Here is a 19,235-nt window from a genome sequence, read left to right on the forward strand (position 1 = left end):
ATGGATGCCATTCTCGGGGCTAGCAAGTCCCAAGTCCTGAAATGGACTTATGGAGGTTGTGATTGAGACTCCTCCAAGTGGTCAGAGCTGTGGTTAAGTGACTAAAGTAGAATGGAAAATTTAGTCGCTTACAGTGGGATTGAGTTAGAGAAGGTGTCTTTAACAAGTTTAGTGAGAACTAAACCAGTAAAAGGAGGGAACCACCACAAGTGGTCCAATCAGTCTCTAAGTTGGAGAGACTATACTCCTTAGAGGATGGGGAAGGCATGGTGAGCCTTCAATATCAGACCATTGACAAATATTAGCGAGGGGCCAAGGATAGAAACAGTAATACAAGTTGGTATTACTTTATAAAATAGTTTATCGTTTGATAAGGACATCAAACTTCGTCTATGGGTGGTGGAGTTGTGAGACACAAAATCCCTAAGCCCCAAAGTGGAGCCGAAAGGGTGCCATGTGGTAGTGGCCAAAGCGAAAGCCAAACGAGCGTAACACGTTTGGACTAAAATCTCTAACTTGAAAAGGTTGAGAGTGGGAGTGGAACTCCCAATGAAGTGCTCGAGGAACGAGCACGAAGCGAGCAATAAGCAAGGCTCCTAAAAGGACTGACACATGACACATGGAAGTGTCCGAGATGGACCCAAGTTGGGGTCTGAAGTGGAGTCCGAGATGGACCTGAGTTGGAGTCCGAAGTGGAGTCCGAGAAGGACCCGAGATGGAGTCCGAGATGGACCCAAGATGGACCCTAGATGGAGTCCGAGATGGAGTCTGAGATGGACCCGAGATGGAACCGAGATGGAGACCGAGATGGACCCGAGATGGAGTCCGAGATGGAATCGGGACCGAGACCGAGTCCGAGTCTGAAACCGGGACCAAGTCCGAGTTTGAGTCTGAGTCCGAGTCCGAATACTAATACAGGCAGTTGGGTGAAAGCCCAAAGCGATCGTCCCCTAGGGGGTGGGGGGGGGGGGGTGGGGGGGCTGCAGGGGGTTCCAAAAGTATAGTAAGGAGAGTGTGGGGGTTGGAGCCCAGTGGAGACAATTTGGCCAGGAAGGGCTATTTTGGCCCAGGAAAGGCCATACCCAGTGTTGGGTGATGAGCTAACCACTGGGAAGTCCAAGACTAGAGTGAATACAGACCGACAAGCGGGGTAGCTTGGTAGCCGGCTCTAGTTCCCCTGGGAGATCGACTGGCCGATGCTTCTAGTCCAAGTGTGGGTGGCACTACCTACTTGGATACCTAGCATGGCTCAATAGAACCTCACTCTAAGCCCATGGCTAAAGCACCTAAAGGCGAAAGGCAGGGAGAGTACCCATGCGGCTTGCGTAAGGCCACGATGTTCCAAAATGTTGTCCCAAAGTCCCAAATGGTGAAAGGGAAGAAGAGTCGTCCTCTAGTGCAGTGACCAAGGATACAGTCACATGGTGAGGAAGTCCCAAAGGATAGTGGGACTTAGAGGTTGGGCTTGCGGGCCTTGATCTAATAGCAGTGTTGGTGAATATGGCCATAGGCAAAAAGGGGCTTGGTGGGGACTGGAAAAGAGTTGTCGGGGAAGGCTATTCCCCATGTCTGCGGGCATCCTAAGGATGCTAAGGAGTAGATCTGGGATGATCACTCATGGATGGATGGCCTAGTCTTTGAGAGACGAGACTATGATGTAGGTGGCATTAGACCACCGGTGTGACCAAAGTGAATGGGTATGGCCTTAGCGTAATGGGCCGATATGCCAGGGGTACCTTGGGGTGTCAGTCATGGGATCGGACACGTGGAGCATTTGGACCAAGTGCAAAGGTTGAGTGGCATGGATGCCATTCTTGGGGCTAGCATGCCCCAAGTCCTAACTGGGACTTTTAGGGGTTGTGAATGAGACTCCTCCAAGTGGTCGAAAGTGCAGTTAAGTGACTAAAGAAAAATGGAAATATTAGTCGCTTACAACTAGGCCATCTGTTCATGAGTGACCATCCTAGATCCACTCCTTAGCATCCTTAAGATGCCCGCAGACATGGGGAATAGCCTTCCTCAATATCCCTTTTACAGTCCCTACCAAGTCCCTTTTTTGACCATGGCCGTGTAAGCTACAAAGTTTTCCTTTCCAATTTGCCAACTTACTTTGTCTATCCGACCAACACTGCCTTGGCTTTTGCTAAGTTCACTCGCCAAGGTTCCCGCCTATTGTACCAGCTCCTACTTGGTTCTATTTGGTTTCAGCTACTCACTGCACAAGCAACGGAGCGTTAGCCATCCATCCACAGATTCCCAAATCTCTCCCAATCCCCCTCCCCGGGTTAGACTGGACTTAAGGTTCGGCTACACTCCCCATAGGCACAAGCAGCCAAACACACCAAGCCTCTAGGTTCCTAACATCCCTTGGTACAACAAGACATATCATATGACCCTCTAAATCGCAAATGTCGCAAATGTGACTTTGGGTATCGAAAGTTACCTGTCGGCTAGTCCTTACGGACACTCTTTCCTTACTGCTACGATGGCAGAAGGTCAGTATTGCTAGACCCATTATTAGTCTCCGCATAAGCTAGTTGAAAAACTGGTCATCATATATGCACTTAGACCAGAAGGGCACTAAGGAAGGAAATTCTAAGTTGTCATTTGTCAAGTAGACTTGACACGGTGATGAGAAACTCATGATGTTGACTTGCACTTGCTAATGTTGGGAACCCCCGCGATATTGAGATTGGTCCCTCAATATTCGCTAGATGATAGCTTACCGTGTCTGCCAAACACCCTCGCTATCATGCCCTTTGTGTTAGTCTCATTTCGGTCCCAAATGCTATTTATGGAAATTATCCAGATTTGTTCATTTGGCATATCTACGGAATGTAGAGATTGGCCTGAACACAATGGTGTTCGTCCCGTGTCCAAATTCGCAATCTAACGTCATTCCATATTTAGTAAGTTTCGAGCTTGTCCCAGAGACTAACTCCTAATACTAAGGGAGGCTTGGGGTGAAAGCCCAAAGCGTGTGTTCTTCAAGAGGGGGGGGCGGGGCTATGGGGGGTTCCAAATGTATAGTAGGGATAGTGGGTAGGTCAGGCATGGCCAGCCGACCTGAGGCATAGTCTAGCTCCCGCTTGCGTGCCTGTCCTTGTTCTGCGTCCAGCTTGGGTCTAAGCCCAAGCTCCACACCATGCTAGCTGGTGGAGTACCCATATCCTCACGTTAGGCCACCAGTATGCCGAAATAGCACCAGACTCCGTTTGGCTCCATTTTGCGTGCTAGTCCTGGCATTGGGATGTTGGTTGCTCTAGGACTGTTCCAAGTTGCTCCGGGCTTTTGTCCCTTTGCTCCTTGGGCTATATGCTCGGGAGTTGCTCTGTGGTCCGGTTTCGTCACTCTTGGCTCCATGTTTGGGAGTTTGGCACCGTTCCTTCATTCAGTGGCTCAAGGCCCTGAACCTTGGGTTCCGCACCGTTGTCCTTTGGACACGTGGCATGCATCACATGGCATAAAGAGGGTTTAGGTTCCGATTCGTGGTGTTATCCTATGGTAAATCACCATAGGATAAAGGGTCAAAACCATGTGTGGTACATTTGGTATCAGAGAATACCTCTCAGCGAGTACTATACAATGAGATTGGGCAACTAGTCTTGTTGCATATGCAGAGATGAAAACGATAATCCGAATGGGTACACGTTTGGGTGCAAAGGCTTTACGATTGTTCCTTGGGTATGGATTTGGTTACCTTGTTGTACCGCATTGTATGAGCTTACTCTTGGGCTCATAAGATGGATTGAGATGTTCCGTTTCACACGAGTTTGTGCTTGGCCTCGTGAGTAAGGCACATTAGCAACTCAAGATTATACTTTGAGTTGGCAAGATTAATGTTAGCGTATCGGTGGTTCCATGAGTTGTTCCATGTACCGTGGGTAAAAGTAAACCTTCCCTAGGTTTGCTGTGAGTGGTGAATAGGCTGGTCCATAGCTCTTTAGCAAGGCACTAGTGGATCCTTCCTAGGCATGATTATAAGTGGATCAATCAAGACTGTAGGGAGGAGTCTATTGGTTCAAGTAGTCATTGTCGTGCTCTCTTATAAACTTTTCTTGGATTGGACTGAAGGCAGTGCGAAAGCAAGCTTGAGGTTTGGTCAAAAGATGAGACCAAAAAGAGAGTCGTCAGGGACGAAGGATCAAACATGTAAATCATTTTCTCTTCTTGGAGAGATGATTTGCAACGAAATGTGACTCATTGCTCGTGTTCACATTATGCAATCAAGAATCCCTATCTTGATGCATGTTGGAAATGATGGTCTTGCAAGTGGTGAGTCGTGGGATGGATAGCGGTGAAGTGCTATACCATTTTGTCTAGGCTTGCTATTGGAAGACTTAAGTTGCAATGCTCAATTCTTTTCTGGAGATCTTTACTATTGCTCCTTGAGTAGCTTGGTGTTAGATTAGTTTTAAGTTTGGTCAAAAAGAGAGTGGTATGAGCTTGTCCGTGTTGTGAACAAAAGTTAGTGGTGCTAGGTGTTATAAATCTCTATCGGTGAAGTGTGGCATTTATGTTGCATTTTGTTGAATTGAGTTGGCATTTGATATTCACATAAACTTTTGAAGTAATGACATAGGCATTACTCATGGTGTTATTCAATTGATGATCAAGTCATTGTCATATCCATGTGATAATAAGCAATGTGTTGACGAAGTTGCTTGGTTAAACGATGATCAACCCTAAAGTGGTTGATGGTGAAGCTAGTCTACTTGCACGAAGTAGCATTGTAGTAGCTTTGACTGGATTCTCGATGGTGGTCCACTATGCTAAGCTTAAGTTGGTACCTTGTTTCCTTGAGTTTGCCCATAAGGTGTTAGAAAGGGTTGTAGCATTCATTTGCTATGACTTGTCAGTTGATCCGTTAGCACTTGGAGTAGATTGTTGGATGGAAAAAGTGTGTGGTTGAGGCATTGACATCACTAGCATTTGTGTTAGTGAAAGTGGCATTGTTATTCGAATGATGAGGAATTTTCCTTAGAGCTTGATTTTCCATGTCATTTTTTTTTCTTGTTAGTGTTTTAGATTCACATTGGATTTTGAAGATGATTGAAGAAAGTGTTAGTGTAATGTGGATATCTGAAGATATGGTCTTCGTGATCAAGCCTTGGATGTCCACTTTGCATTTTGCGGATGTCGGAGTTGGATATCAGAAAAATGGGCAAAGATGTTTGAGGCTTAAGCATACTATGGGTCATGAGAATTTATGTTGAGGTGAACCTATGTGAAGTTGTTAGTAGGAGGAAATTGGTTGAGTCTTGAAAGTTTGCATTCCTGGACAGAGAGTCATTCTTTCTCTAGAATGGAAAATTTTCCACAAATTTTTTTAGACTTTTCCAATGGCTGATCTGTTGATTACTTTGACTGAAAACCATTCTATTTTTGTAAGCTAGTACAAACTAGTGAAGGGGTTGAAGTTGACTTCGGTTGGTTTAGACCTTAGTAGATAGTTTGTATGATGCGACCCGAAAGGAATGTTGACTTTTGGGGCTAAGGCAATTGAGTTGGATAGAGTCTGGAGTTGGTGTAGAAAAGTGGCCATTGCGCTTTTCTAAGAAAGGTGACCCTTATGTCTTTCTTCTGTAACATTATGCTTGGTGGTAGATTGCATCTTGCATTTCATTAAACTCTATGAGAGTAGTGAGCTCTCACTGATCTTGACTTGGTCTTGGTAACCTTGTGCCTTGGCTAAGGATGGTGATGTCCAACTTAGTTGTTTGAGTTTGAGATGTTGGTACCCGTATTATAGCTTTGTCTATGAGGAGGTTGTGTATCATATGAGTCTATCTCATGGTCTTCACTTTAGTTTCGACTGAGTGTTGATCATGCATAGCTAGCCTTTTCAAGGTATGCTCAGAGCTATTAGCTAAACTTATTAGTGAGCTTATTGCGGTTGAGTTGGATATGAGTGGTCATTTAGTTTGTGTTTGTCCATGAACCTTTATCTCGTACTTGGGGTATTACGTTCATGTTGGCCAAGCATATAACTTAGTGGCGTGAATTTGGTGTTTGGTTCTTGTGAAGGCAAGTTGAAGAGTGATTATTGGTTGCTTTGTGACTAATGATTGCTTGAAGACTTCGTCAAGAACTATTGACACTTGCTTCACTTGATGATGATTTAGCAGTGATAGACTTGCTTTACCGGATGGTGCTGCGGAGGATTGTGTTGTTAAACTTACATGGTGTTTTCTATGTTGGCATATTGACTCTACCTTTGTCAATATCATTTTGGTTGCATTTAGTTCGTAGTGTTAGATTTCATTGAGTCTTAGATGTGGTGATTCACTCCTTGATGAAGTGTTATCTGTAGCTGAGTATTGTTGAAGAATTGGTCTCATACTGACTAAAGTATCTTCAACTTTGGTTAGCTTGGTTGTTAAAGAGCTTTGAGTGGTGATTCACTTTTGCTTTCTTCTAGCTTGTTATGATGTTAATGGCATTGAAGTGATGCCTTGTCGTTGACATTGTTGATATTGAGATTCGAGTGAAATGAAATGTCTCTTCTTAGGATTGATATTGAGTTTCATTAGTCTCGATAAAGATAGTGTTGATGATTTGGCTATGGCTTTGTGTTATTGGCATTCGTGCATTTGCTAGTTAGCAACTGTATTGACGTTCAAATGAACTAAGTGGCAAGTTTGAGTTAGTTGCGTTATAGACGAGATTATTTAGTAAGGGTTAAGCTTTGGCTTTTCCTTGAAAAGTAATTCAGTCATGGACTATGCTAGCTTTACGAGATGAAGAGTTAGTGATTAATATTGAAGTGATCAAATCTTTGTTGGATTTGAGTTGGGATATATTGATCATTGGTGATTCTTCTTGTACTTGCTATGAAGTAAGTTATGTCTTGCTATAGATGGATTCATGGAGGATCGATTAGTGATCACTTGTTGAGCATAGCTTCGTTATGCTTAGATTTTGGATTGATGCGGACACACTCTTCATTAGCTTTGGCATTATGAAGTTTAGCTTATGGATGTGTTGAGGAGGATGTTGTGGGTTGTACCATGCTTTCTTCTTTAGCATTGAAATTAGTTCATGTGAGATTCGTGATCATTATTAGGCAAGACTTGGCTATAGACTTCTTCAAGCTTTTAGTTCCTTGAGTCTTGTGCTTATTGTTCCATTTGTTAGAAGTTGTTGGGGAAAGGCATTTTGGTTTGTTAGATTCAATGTTGAAATTAATATTTGCATTTGGCAATTATTGGTGATGATTGACTATCATCTGGGATAGTTGATTATCCTTATCAAGGGTTTTGCTTAATTATTGTTGATATAGAATGATTTGCCGTTCTTCGGGATGATGGATTCTTTTTTCAATGATGATTATGCATCTCTCTATTAATGGGATGATTGATAGTTTTTTATGATGGTTAGTTGTTCTTTTTTATGGCTTTTGGCTTTTCGCAATACCACATGTTCTTTGTGGTTTGCTTTGGATTGGTCTATTGGGTTTAAGACATTGGTAGAATGTTGCTGACACTTGCTTGAGCAGCTTTGGTTCCTTGGTATTATTGACCGGGATCTATTCAGAATGGCTAATGCGATGGTTGATATGAACAAGCGTTTGTTTGCTTTGCAACATTCATTTTGTTTTGTTGATTATTGCTCAAGTTCATTCTAATAGATTGGGATGTTATTTCCTTCGGGTGATACATTCGCGAGCATTGTGCTTGTCAGTCAATGATACTTTGTGTTCTTTGAGTTATCTTTAGTAAGTTATTTAGCATACTATTTGCCATCTTCAGTAGTTAAGTTTTATCATTGAGTTTCCTTGATGATATACTTGCTATTGAATTTTATTGGATGGTGATTCCTATGTTTACCAATTATGATGATCTTGGTGGTTCTTATACTCTAATACTGGTTTATCGGATAATAACTTACTTGGAATACTTTTGTGTTCTAGTCTAGGTTTTATTCACTGATACTTTAGTCTCTAAGATATCATTTCCTTTCCAATTTACCAACTTACCTCATCTATCTGACCAACACTGCCTTGGCTTTTGCTAAGTTCACTCGCCAAGGTTCCCGCCTATTGTACTAGCTCCTACTTGGTTTCAGCTACTCACTGCACAAGCAACGGAGCGTTAGCCATCTATCCACAGATTCCCAAATTTCTCCCAATCCCCCTCCCCGGGTTAGACTGGACTTAAGGTTCGGCTACACTCCCCACAGGCATAAGCAGCCAAGCACACCAAACCTCCAGGTTCCTAACATCCCTTGATACAATAAGACTTGATCATAGGACCCTCTAAATCCCAAGCCTTGGGTGCAACACTTGCTTCGGGACATTGAGGCAAAACACCGTGGCTTAACAGCCCGGTATGGGTACTTCTACCCCCCCACTTCCATTCCGAAGGGGAGGTCCAAGCCCCTAGGAAGGGCGAAGACCAATGAGCCACAAGGTACTCAAGTGAGGCACCACTCCACATGAGCCGGGAGCACTACAGTCAGTTTCCCTTTCGGGAGTGGGAGCTGCTCTTGAGCACTTCCTTGGGTGGGCCCTTCAGCACCACCCGAGTCCATGCTCACTCCCACCCAAGGCCCCTCATCCTCAATCTCAACCTCAAGTCGGTTTGGAAGCACTATTGGAGAGTTCCTTCAAGACTGGTTCCTGGACCTCACTATCCCTACTATACTTTTGGAACCCCCTACAGCCCCCCCCCCCCCCCCCCCGGGATGCACGCTTTGGGCTTTCACCCCTTGACCTGTATTAGTATTTAGACTCAGTCTTGGACTCGATCTCGGACTCGACTTTGGACTCGATCTCGGACTCGGTCTTGGATCCGATTCGGATCTCGGACTCTGTCTCGAACACGGTGTCCAATTCGGCCTTGAGCTCAATCCTGGACTCCATCTCGAACTCGGTCTCAGAGTCAGTCTTAGACTCAATCTCAGACTCGGTCCCATCCGATGAACTCTTTGTCATTTTGGTCATGCTTTCGGGGATCTTTTAGCCTACGACACCTTGGGGAGTTGGTTCCTTACAGGCCGTATTCGCCAACACTGGCCCTGGGACAAGGCTCACAAGCCCAAGCACTAATTCCCACTATCCTTTGGGACTTCCTCCTTGGTCACTACACTAGAGGACCACTCCTCTTCCTTTCCATAGTCTGGGACTTTAGGACAACATTTCGGAACACCGTGGCCCTATATGAGCCTCATGGGTACTCTCCCCACCTTCCGCCTTTGGGTGCTCTAGCCATGGGCTTAGAGTGAGGTTCCATTGAACCACGCTAGATATCCAAGTAGATAGTGCCACCCACGCTTGGATTGGGAGCATTAACCATTCAATCTCTCAAGGGAACTAGAGCTGGTTCTTGAACACTTCACCAAGCTACCTCGCTTGTCGGTCTGCATTCACTCTAATCTTGGACTTCCCAATGGTTAATTCATCACCCAACACCTGGGGACAGCCTTCTCGGGCCAAACTGGCATTGGGGGACGATTGCTTTGGGCTTTCACCCAACTACCTATATTAGTATTCGGACTCAGACTCAGATTTAGACTCGGACTTGGACTCAGTCTCGGTCTTAGTCTCGGACTTGGACTCAGTCTCGGTCTCAGTCTTGAACTCGGACTCGGTCCCGGTTCCATCTCGAACTCCATCTCGGACTCAGTCTTGGTCTCGGTCCCAGTTCTATCTGGACTCCATCTCAGACTCCATCTCGGGTCCATCTTAGACTCCATCTCAGACTCCATCTCGGGTCCATCTCGGACTCCATCTTGGGTCCATCTCAGATTCCATCTCGAGTCCATCTCGGGTCCATCTCGGATTCCATTTGGGGTCCATCTCGGACTCCTTCTCAGACTCCATCTTGGACACTTCCACGTGTCATGTGTTCGTCCTTTTGTGTCCCTTTTCTAGAGACTCACTTATTGCTCGCTTCATGCTTATTCCTTGAGCACTTCGTTGGGAGTTCCACTCCCGCTCTCGACCTTTCAAGTCGGAGCTTTTAGTCTAAATGTGTTATGCTCGTTTAGCTTTCGCTTCAGCCACTACCACGTGGCACCCTTTTGGCTCCACTTTGGGGCTTAGAGATTTGTGTCTCACAAGTCTAAGCCCAAGTTCTATACCATTGTAGCTGGTGGAGTACCCATATCCTTGCATTAGGCCACTAATATAATAACGCTAAATTTCATTTGACTTTATTTTATATATTGATCTTGGCATTGGGATGTTGAATGCTCTAAGAATGTTCTAAATCATTTTATGCTCCTGTCCTTTCACTCTTTAGGCTATATGTTCAAAAGTCATTCCACACTCTACTTCCTTTACTCCTTAGCTTTATGCTTAGGAGTTTGGTTTCATCTTTTCATTCAATGGCCCAAACTCAAATTTTGCTCTACTACCTTGGACATATAGCATGTGGTATATGGAAGGTTAAGATTCTACTCCATAGTTATCCTATGGTAAGCCACTGTGGGATAAGGGGTGAAAACCATGCGCCCTATATCTTGGCCGTGACCATGGTAGCACTTTCATCAGCTAAGCAGTTACATACCTAATGGCAAAACTTAATGTCCAACACATTTTGAACATCAATAGATATCTACAAACAAGCCAAGTCTTCCAACAAGATTTAAAGACAATTCTGTTGAATCTAGTTGACAATCATCCTTGACATTGGCACAAACACTTATTCATAATTTTATGGTTGTTTAGAACCATATGGCTTCAGAACTAAGATGTCTATTGCAGCAACACCTTTCTCACTTCTCTATATATTAAGGGTTGTCCTTCCTATTGACATTCAGATCCCGTCATTATAGCTTTCTCTACAACAAGCAACACATCTTCAACTCAACAAGAAGCAATAGATTGAGGCAAGAGCTTGGAAGACTTTGGCATTGGATGAATATGTTGCTAGACACCTTCTAGTAGCTAAAAATTGTCTCAAGGTAGCATATGACAAGCAAGATTTGAATATATCATACTGACTTGAAGATCTTGCATACAAGTTCTTTCCCCATTGGCTTGGCCCATTCATCATCTAGCAATATGTTAGAGGAGGTGCTTACATTTTTAGTGATGATTATAGCCATGAAATTATGCGTGCCGACAACCATTACCATCTTAAGCTTGTATGGGAGTGAGTCTTTCCTTTATTTTTCTTTTTCTTCATTTCTTTTCGACTTTATTCTTTTACTTTTTATCTTCTTTATCCAGGTCATCTGGATATTCACTTAAGGTTGTATTAATTCTACTTGTCCCTGAAGCATGCAATTCTCTAGTTTTTTCCTCAAAGTTTTTGTTTTTCTTTTATATCATTCTTTTCTACAAAACCTCCTCTTCATTTCCATTCATTCATCTTCATACTAATCACTTCCAAAGGTATTACCCATTCATTGTTATTAATACCCTGACTCATTTCATCACTCCCTACTATGGATTTGTTAGATCTATCCCCACAATATAATGCCACCATAATCTTCCTCCCATATAGATTAATCTTCTTTCTACCTAACACATTGTGAGAAATAGCATATTGCACTAGGAAGTCATACATTGTAGCACAATCTATTTCTCTCCCCTTAAGCTAACTGGAAAAGGGGCAATTGCTTGATAAAAGAGCTTTTAATTGCTATTTTATCCCCATTTATTCCCTAAGGTTCCAAGAATTTATAGTGACAATATATTTAAATCTCATCTTACGATCACATGCACTACATACATGTACACCATGGTCAAAAAAACTCAACAGAAACATGAAAAAAGGCTGGTGGTGAAAGCGCTTAAGCATATGCTTATGAAGTTCTACATTATGATAAGTTTCCATGTAGTGTTGAAATGGAGTGTTAAATGGTTCACAATGGCTCAAGGTGATGACAATGCAAACAATGTCCTTACTGTTGCTCTAAGTGTGTGTAAAAGTCAGCTCACCCCACTCCAAGAAACCTTGCCAAGCACTACTATCTGGAAAGCAAAGAAAAACGTCTACTCTATCACACAGCTCAGCCGATAAATTTATGGAGATTTTTGCTTCCCAACTAACTAGAGTTTGGGATTATGCTTGCAAGCTCCCATATTCAACTATTATATTGTAATTTCTATGCGAGGCCTTGATTGCTGGATTCCGGGAGCAACTAGCAGACTCCAGGAGGAGTTAGTGTCCATAAAAAATGCTGGTCTTTGTTTCCTAAACTGCATAACATAGTATTATGTGCTTACAATTTTTTTTTCTAAAAATGAAGCTACTGATTTACAAGCTTTACCTTCTAAGCAATGGTTGAATCGGATCGCTGCTGAGCAGCAATGTAATTGTATCATGGTTCCGTAAAAACCTATGAGCATAATTCGATTCCTTTGATTTAGAGGGGCAAAGGGCTAAACGAGAAGATTCTAGGGTTTTGGATCTCTTCGGCATTAGGGATTTAGTGTATTTTGATCGATCGAGGTAGCTCCGCGCTTCAGCAACGTTTGATGGATGGATCGATCGATCGCTAGAAACGTTTCATGAGAGCAGCAAGATGCCGCGCCCTGGGATTGCGCCTGGCGAGGAATCTAGAACATCAGCGCCCTTGTCTCGTAGAGTTCGATGGCGACCAAGTTGGAGATTCGTCTCAGGCATTGCTTGTGGTGCTCAAAGCCCTCAAGGCGTGTAGCAGCGGCAGGGATTTGGAAGCCGGCGAGAAGATTTACAGCCGGCACAAAGTCTTTTTCTCGGATTTGTTCGTGGCCACCGCGGCTGTGGACATGTTTGCAAAGTGTGGGAGCTTAGAACAGGCACAGATGATCTTCGACAGCATGGCTTTCCATGACGTGGTGTCGTGGAATGCCTTGATCCAAGGCTACGTCTTACATGGCAGAGAAGACTTTGCCCTCGATCTCTTCTCGCAAATCCAGACGTCTCGAGAAACCACACCGGATTCTCGGACTTTCATCGCGGCTTTGATGGCGTGTTCGCAAAGAGCAGCGAAACAAGAAGATGGCAATGGTGGTGGTGGATCGATCACCAAGGTTTCTTCACTCAGGATTGGAGTGTCGCTTCACTCGCAAGTTGAAAAGGCTGGATTTGAGTCCGAGGTTTTCGTAGCAAGCGCGCTGGTGGATATGTACTCGAGCTGTGGGAGCATGGAGGATGCTCGTATGGTTTTCGACAAGATCGCTCCAGCTCGCCGTGACGTCGTGCTGTGGACCGGCTTAATCATGGGATACGTTTCGAATGCACAGGCCGACGACGCTTTCAAGCTCTTCGAGTTGATGACCACCGGTTCATCACCTTGCCGACCAAATGCTCGAACTTTCGTCGCTGGAATCGCTGCCTGCGCGGCCTTAGCAGCAAAGGAAGCAGCAAAGCTGGTCGAAGGAAAGCTTGTCAAAGTGGAGAGTCTTGCGAAAGGATCGCGGTTTCACTCGGAAGCCACAAAGCGTGGATTCGGCTCCGACTTGTTCCTGGCCAACTGCGCGGTGGACATGTACGCAAAGTGTGGAGCCATAGCCAGAGCTCGTCAAGTTTTCGATGGGATGACTCGCCGGAGTGTAGTGTCGTGGACTTCGCTCATGATGGGATACGTCGAGAATGGCGAGCCAGAGCAGGCACTCGACGTCTTCCAGCTGATGAAAAACGAGAGCCCCGATCCTCCAAACGCTCGAAGCTACGTCGCTGCGTTGCTGGCCTGTTCTGTCTTGGCTTCGAGAGAGCAGGGCAGGAAGATAACCGGTGGAAGCATCGTGAAGCTGAGCAGTCTGGAAGCCGGGATGGGTCTCCACTCTCAAGCTTCCAAGCAGGGATTCAGTTGCGACGTCTTCGTCGCGAATACTTTGATCGACATGTACGCCAAGTGTGGAAGCATGCAAGACGCTTGCGCGGTGTTTCACGGGATGACTCAACCGGACGTTGTCTCGTGGACGTCTTTGATCCTGGGATTCACTGCGAACGGACAGAGCAGGGTGGCCTTAGAGACGCTGTCCAAGATGGAGGAGTGTGGAACTTGCGAGCCCAATGCACGGACTTACGTAGCCGGGCTTGTGGCCTGCGGGAACCTAGGTACCGAGGACCGAAAGCTCGGCATAGGAACGAGCTTTTGCTTGGAGAGAGGACGGGAGATACACTCGCAGGTGGTGGGGAGAGGCTACGTCTCGGACGTGTTCGTGGTGAACAGCTTGATCACCATGTACTCCAAGTGTGGGAGCTTGTTCGAGGCTCGCCAAGTCTTCGACAGGATCAAGAGCTCTGGTGATGAGAAGCCGGATCTAGTCTCCTGGAACGCGTTGTTATCCGGCTACGTCGACAATGGTGACGCCGAGGTTGCTCTAGAACTCTTCGCGCGGGTGGAGTCGCCGGACTCTCGGACTTTCGTCGCAGCTCTCTCGGCTTGCTGCGCCTTGGCCTCGAGAGAAACTGGAGAAGAAGCCGGGCTCAAGGTGAAGAGCCTGGAGAAAGGCATGGCGATACACTCCCAGGCCGTGAAAATTGGCGTCTCCTCGGACATCTTCGTGAGCAACAGGCTGATCGACATGTACGCAAAGTGTGGGAACATGGCAGACTCGAGGAAAGTCTTCGACAGGATGGCCGCCAAGAGCTCGGTGTCATGGACGAGCTTGATATCCGGCTATGCGGACAACGGCCAGCCGGAGGTGGCTTTGGAGCTGTTTGAGAAGATGGTCGCCGAGAAGAGCTGCGAGCCGGATGCTCGCGCTTTCGTGGCTGCGCTCTCCGCACTCTCAGCTCTGGCATCCACGGAAACTGGAGAAACGATCGATGGCAATGCCGTGAAAGTAGTCTCGCTGGAGAGAGGCCGAGCTCTCCACTCTCGAGCTCGAAGCTCCGGCGTGGAGCTGGAGAACGATGGCTTCGCTGCCAACGCGCTCATCGCCTTCTACTCCAAGTGTGGCAGCATGATCGAAGCTTGCGAAGCGTTTGAGGCGATCGATCGCCCGGACGTGGCGGCGTGGACGGTCCTCATGCTCGGCTACTCGGACAACGGGCAGCCCGAGATGGCGCTCGAGACGTTTGCTCGAATGCGGTGCCGTACGCAACCCGATACTTGGGCCATGGTCGCCGTACTGGTGGCGTGTGGCCAGGCAGTGGCCCGGGAGGCCGGGAGGAGCGTCCATGGCGAGATTCACAGGAGAGAGGAGGCTGCGAAGTGCCCGATCTTGGCGAATTCGCTGCTGGATTTCTATGCAAAGTGTGGTGCGATGGATTGCGCGCAGCGGGTGTTTGATTCGATCGCGGATTGGAGGGATGTTGTGGCGTGGAATTGCTTGATCGCGGGCTATGGGCGATTGGGCGATTCCGGGAAGGCGACGGAGGCGTTTGGGAGGATGCGCGAGGAGGGGGTGAGACCGAGCGCGATCACGTTTGTGTCGGTGCTCACGATGTGTAGCCACTGTGGGCTGGTCGAGGAGGGAAGGAAGTGCTTGGAATCCATGGCGCCCAAGTTTGGCGTGCATCCGACCGTCCAGCACTACACGTGTATGGTGGATCTGCTGGCCCGCGCGGATCGCGTGGAAGATGCCGTCTCGACGGTGGATGCGATGCCTTGCTACCCGGACGAGGTGACGTGGACGGCTGTGATGGGCGCCAAAGCTCGAGTTTAAAAATCTCCAATTTTAGGGCCACCAACTTCAAAAGCTGCATGGAATCAGGTACGTCTTTTCTGGGCGCAAGCTTTTCATAGCGCTTGGTTTTAGGTTTGACTTCGGCCATGGAATTCTTTGGAACACAGTTTGCTCGCTTCGTGGAATCCCAGCTCGAGAGCTTCAAGGAAGATTTGGTGTGGGAAAGCGTGAAGCATCTCGATGATTTCATGACGGGCAAGCTGCAAAGACACCAAAGGGAGATCCTACGAAGCCTCAGGCCTCTAGAGGATAAAATGACGGCCATGGAGGAATCACTAATGGCAAAAGACTTGAACCTGGAGGGAAGGTTGGCGGCCATAGAGCAATCCCTACGCACAGAGAAGGACCAGATCAAGTATAGCTTGAGTGATGCCAAAATGAACTTGGTAGACGCCATAGCAGATACTAAAATGGAGATTGACGAAGCATTGGATGATATGGCCCAAAGGATGGCCAAGCTCGAGAGGGCATTAACATTGAAGTCATTGGAGAAATGGTTGGCGGATAAAGATAACTTGGGCGCTACTGTTGCAAGGCTCAGGATTGATATCACAAATGCTATAGCACAGCTCAAGGAGAAGATGGAAGAGCGAGACACTGAAATTCTTTCACTGGTGGCAAGTGTGAAGATCTCGGACGAGGAACTCATAGCAAAGTTTCATATTGGTCTCTCCAATGTTCTTGCTCTAAAGGCACTGATCTGCGCTTGAGTATTGGATATTAATATTCATTTGAATGTTTATATAATTTTTTCCTAAATCTTAATATATAAATAAACAATTAAAATATTGAAATTTGTGGTAATATACCAAGAATATATTTGAATATTCTACCATCTATATTCATTTGTATTTATTATTTATAAGCATTCTATGGTTGATATTAATAATATTAATCTTGTGTTTATAAATTATAAACTTCCATTTGATTAATTAGATTAATAAGATTAATAAGATTAATAAATAAGAATAACATTACTATTAAAAAACCCAAATTATTGCTCTCAAATGAAAATTAATATTTTGAAGAAAAAATTTAAATACTTGAAATTAGGGTTCTAGCCATGTGTGGCATTGGACTGATTGTCACTGGAGTGGAATTTAGCTGGGGGATCTCGGCTTCTCGATCAAAGGTATCTAAGCGCTGACTGTGATGGTATCTTGATGTTTTTCTCTCAGGAGACGCCTTGTCTGGAGGATTTACTCGCCGCATTGCGAAGGCGAGGGCCCGATAGTTTTGGCGTGAGAACTGTCCGGCTTGGCACAGGAAAGATCGAGCAGCTGGAGAGGGATTTACAGATTTCTAGCGAGTTTTGGGAAGCTGGGGACTGTGGTGATGATTGGCAGCATCAAACTGGCTCCAAAATCCAGGACGAAAGAGTCGATGAGCAGGATGGAAAGATCTACGTTCCACAGGAAGCTTTTGCTACCTTGGAATTTGCTGGCACCACTTTGCAACTTAGGGGATCTCATCGAGTTTGTCAGCCTCTACGGGACAGCGATGGAAACATCCTCGTCTACAATGGTGAGTTCTCATGTGTTTCTCTTTCCTTTGAGAGAAAATCTTACATCTCTTTCGTGAAATCTTGTAGGTGAAGTGTTTGGAGGCTTGGAAGTTCTTCCAAGTCAAAACGACACCGAAGTTTTGCTGGAGAGGCTTGGAAGATGCGATTCGAGCTTTGGAGTTTGTCAAGCGTTGTCTCAAGTAAGAGGTCCCTGGGCCGTAATCTACTTCCAGGTACGTAGTTAGCCTTCAAAGTTGAATCTGGAAACGTTGTTTTTATCTTGGATGTGATCATAGGCCTCCACTCGGACAATATGGTTTGGACGTGATGTCTTTGGAAGGAGAAGTCTTCTCGTGCATTGGCCTTCGGTGGACGATCCACGGTTTCTTCTATCCTCCGTAGCTCCCTGTGACAACGAGAAGCTGTTCTACGATCCTTTTGCTTTCTGGAAGGAACTTCCCTGTGGGATTCACAGTCTACAACTTAGCAATGGCGAAGTTCTCACTTGCAAGGGAGAGATACGAACTCACAGATGGGAGGATCCACTTCTAAACAAGCTGATGCTTTGGGACCGAGCTCACTCATCACCATCTTCTTTTTCTTCTTCGGCAGCTGTCGAACTCGCTCTGACTGTATTGAAGGAATCTGTGGAGAGGCGTCTCGTTAACAGCAGAATGAACTTAAAAGAGGTATAGTTCTTCTCTTGGTTTTTCTTTCCGGAGCTTGGTTCTTACTCCGATTCATGTTAAAGAGCAGGCCAGAAGATGTGGAGACTCCTGTGGCAGTCCTCTTTTCCGGAGGGATCGATTCGATGATTTTGGCTGCGCTTACTGATCAGTGCCTGGATCCTGCTTGTATGTTGTTTTTATCTTCACAATTATGGAAAGGCTCACTTTTTTTCCTTACAGATACCATTGACCTTCTAAATGTTAGCTTTGATGGTCCATCGGCACCGGATAGAGTTTCTGCGATCGCTGGCATTGACGAACTTCGAAGGATTTCGCCCTCACGCAAGTAAGTTTCTTCTTTGGATTTCTAGTAATCACGGCATTGCGTTGCAGGTGGAGACTTGTTCAAGTCGATGAAGACATAGGCACAAACGAGAGTACAATTTTTTCTCTGATATGTCCTTCAGAAACGTACATGGTACGTAAAAAGAGACCTCCAGTTTCGATTTTTCTTTTCGCTCTTGGACGACTTCTTTAACTTGGCAGGATCTAAACATCGGAACAGCTCTTTGGTCTGCTGCCAGAGGAGAAGGAGCCGTGGAAGATCACAACAAAGTCCGCATTTCTTACAAGTCAGCAGCGAAAGTCGTGCTTGTTGGAGCAGGAGCGGACGAGCAATGTGGTGGCTACTTGCGGTACCGCACGAAATTCAAGCTTGGAGGGTGAGTGATTGTCTCGTTTTCCATCCATAGCTGAAAGTTTTCTTCTTTGTCTTGCAAGATGGGAAGCGCTGGCAGCGGAGATGAGGCTGGACATGCAGAGGCTGTGGAAACGAAACCTGGGACGAGACGATCGCTGCATTGGAGATCATGGAAAGGAGGTTCGCTAGCTTTTCAAAAGCTCAAAGAGATAATCTAGTCATTCTTACAGGCTCGGTTCCCATTTCTAGACGAGGATGTGATCCAAACGTTCCTAGACATCCCTCTGGAAGAAGTTGTGGATCTCAGACAAGATCTCGGCATCGGCGACAAGAAAATCCTGAGACAGGTTCGGAGGAAAAACGTAATTTTTCCAGCCTCACTTGTTGCTTTTCCCAGGTTGCGAGGTCACTAGGACTTTCTCAAAGCGCCAGTCTTGCAAAGCGTGCAATACAGGTTTAGAATCCACTTCTCGTTTTTTTTCTTTCTCTCTGGAGATTTGCTCAAGCTTTCATTCAACTTCCATGCAGTTTGGCAGTGGCATTGCCAAAAAGTCCAACAGGCGCGACTTTGGGAGCAACCGAGCCGCAAACAAAGCCTCGGCTGGAAGCGTGAAGCTCGCGAATCTGGAATGATATGTTCATCCATGACAAGTTTGCGAGTTCACGGAGTAAGAAAATATGGCCAAGGATAAAATGGAAGTTCGATTGATCCGGAAGAACTTCAAGAGAAAGTGTTCATGATAAAAAGATTAAGAGCTAAACTAAGCAAGGTTAACCAAAACCCACATC

General features: G+C 45.7%; 2 protein-coding genes across 2 annotated transcripts; both read left to right on the top strand.

Moving 5' to 3' along the window:
• Positions 1-12,390: 12,390 nt before the first annotated feature.
• LOC112350471 (pentatricopeptide repeat-containing protein At3g09040, mitochondrial-like) lies at positions 12,391-16,055 on the top strand. Its single transcript, XM_024686718.1, has 2 exons — positions 12,391-15,601; positions 15,647-16,055. Exon 1 carries the CDS (start codon positions 12,464-12,466, stop codon positions 15,551-15,553), a length of 3,090 nt encoding a protein of 1,029 aa, XP_024542486.1. The 5' UTR covers positions 12,391-12,463; the 3' UTR covers positions 15,554-15,601; positions 15,647-16,055.
• Positions 16,056-16,637: 582 nt separating this feature from the next.
• LOC9630075 (asparagine synthetase domain-containing protein 1) lies at positions 16,638-19,231 on the top strand. The gene is made up of 12 exons (XM_024679975.1): positions 16,638-16,706; positions 16,753-17,098; positions 17,166-17,311; positions 17,375-17,767; positions 17,830-17,932; positions 17,987-18,092; positions 18,140-18,224; positions 18,293-18,468; positions 18,527-18,626; positions 18,677-18,793; positions 18,844-18,900; positions 18,975-19,231. Exons 1-12 carry the CDS (start codon positions 16,638-16,640, stop codon positions 19,077-19,079), a joined length of 1,803 nt encoding a protein of 600 aa, XP_024535743.1. The 3' UTR covers positions 19,080-19,231.
• Positions 19,232-19,235: the final 4 nt, after the last annotated feature.

This window comes from Selaginella moellendorffii, unplaced genomic scaffold (assembly GCF_000143415.4).
Source record: "Selaginella moellendorffii unplaced genomic scaffold, v1.0 SELMOscaffold_1, whole genome shotgun sequence".
NCBI lineage: Eukaryota > Viridiplantae > Streptophyta > Lycopodiopsida > Selaginellales > Selaginellaceae > Selaginella > Selaginella moellendorffii.